General features: G+C 42.1%; 1 protein-coding gene across 1 annotated transcript in view; it reads left to right on the top strand.

The window, feature by feature from the left end:
• Positions 1–653, top strand: part of LOC111653201 (troponin I, fast skeletal muscle-like) — a 25,145-nt gene extending 24,492 nt beyond the window's left edge. The window contains exon 7 of the mRNA XM_087173322.1: positions 398–653. Coding sequence (XP_087029448.1) covers positions 398–475 — 78 coding nt within the window. The 3' untranslated portion in view covers positions 476–653. The remainder of the gene's footprint in view (positions 1–397) is intronic.
• The last annotated feature ends 5 nt before the right edge of the window (positions 654–658 follow it).

Here is a 658-nt window from a genome sequence, read left to right as displayed (position 1 = left end):
CCAGGGGTCCTTGAGGGGGTTCCTGCAGGTCCCCAGCAAAAAGAGGAATCATTTATTTTCACTATAATTCAATCTATAAGTAACACAATGACAGAATGTTGAATATTTTGGTCACGGTTTCAACATTTACTGTAATAAAAGCAAAAATCGAATTAAACGGGAGCCTGTGGTCTAATGTGTCAGTTGATGGTCCTTGATGTGAAACAGTTTGAGAACCACTTCTCTATAGAGCAATTAAATTACATTAATTTAGCAGATTTATAACATTATAGGGAATGAAAAGTGTAGTTTCGTCTGCTACTGAAAATAAAACCTAATCTGAAGCTTTAACGACCGGTGAGGATCTCCTGTCACATGTGCGTCTCCTTTTGACTGATTTGCCTCGTCTCCTCCGCAGCCTACAGAAGCAGTGGGCGACTGGCGTAAGAACATTGAGGACAAGGCCGACAGGAAGAAGATGTTCGAGTCCTCCTAAACGTTATCGCTGCTGTTTGTCTTTCTGTTTCTATGAACTCCACGTGTCTTATATATGTTGGTTGAACCAGGAGGTTGTGTTGTGTTTCGGTTTAAATCACACGGCAGGTTTGGACAGCAGGTTAGAAAAGTCTGAGAGGAGTCGCGCTGCAGGAGATTCAAGGGAGGAGTTTGAGGAGTTTTT

Source organism: Seriola lalandi, unplaced genomic scaffold (assembly GCF_002814215.2).
Source record: "Seriola lalandi dorsalis isolate HSWRI2012SDOR001 ecotype SW California unplaced genomic scaffold, Sedor1 jcf7180002054177, whole genome shotgun sequence".
Classification (NCBI taxonomy): domain Eukaryota; kingdom Metazoa; phylum Chordata; class Actinopteri; order Carangiformes; family Carangidae; genus Seriola; species Seriola lalandi.
Note: the sequence above shows the minus strand (reverse complement) of the source record. Positions and strands in the feature narration are given on the sequence as shown.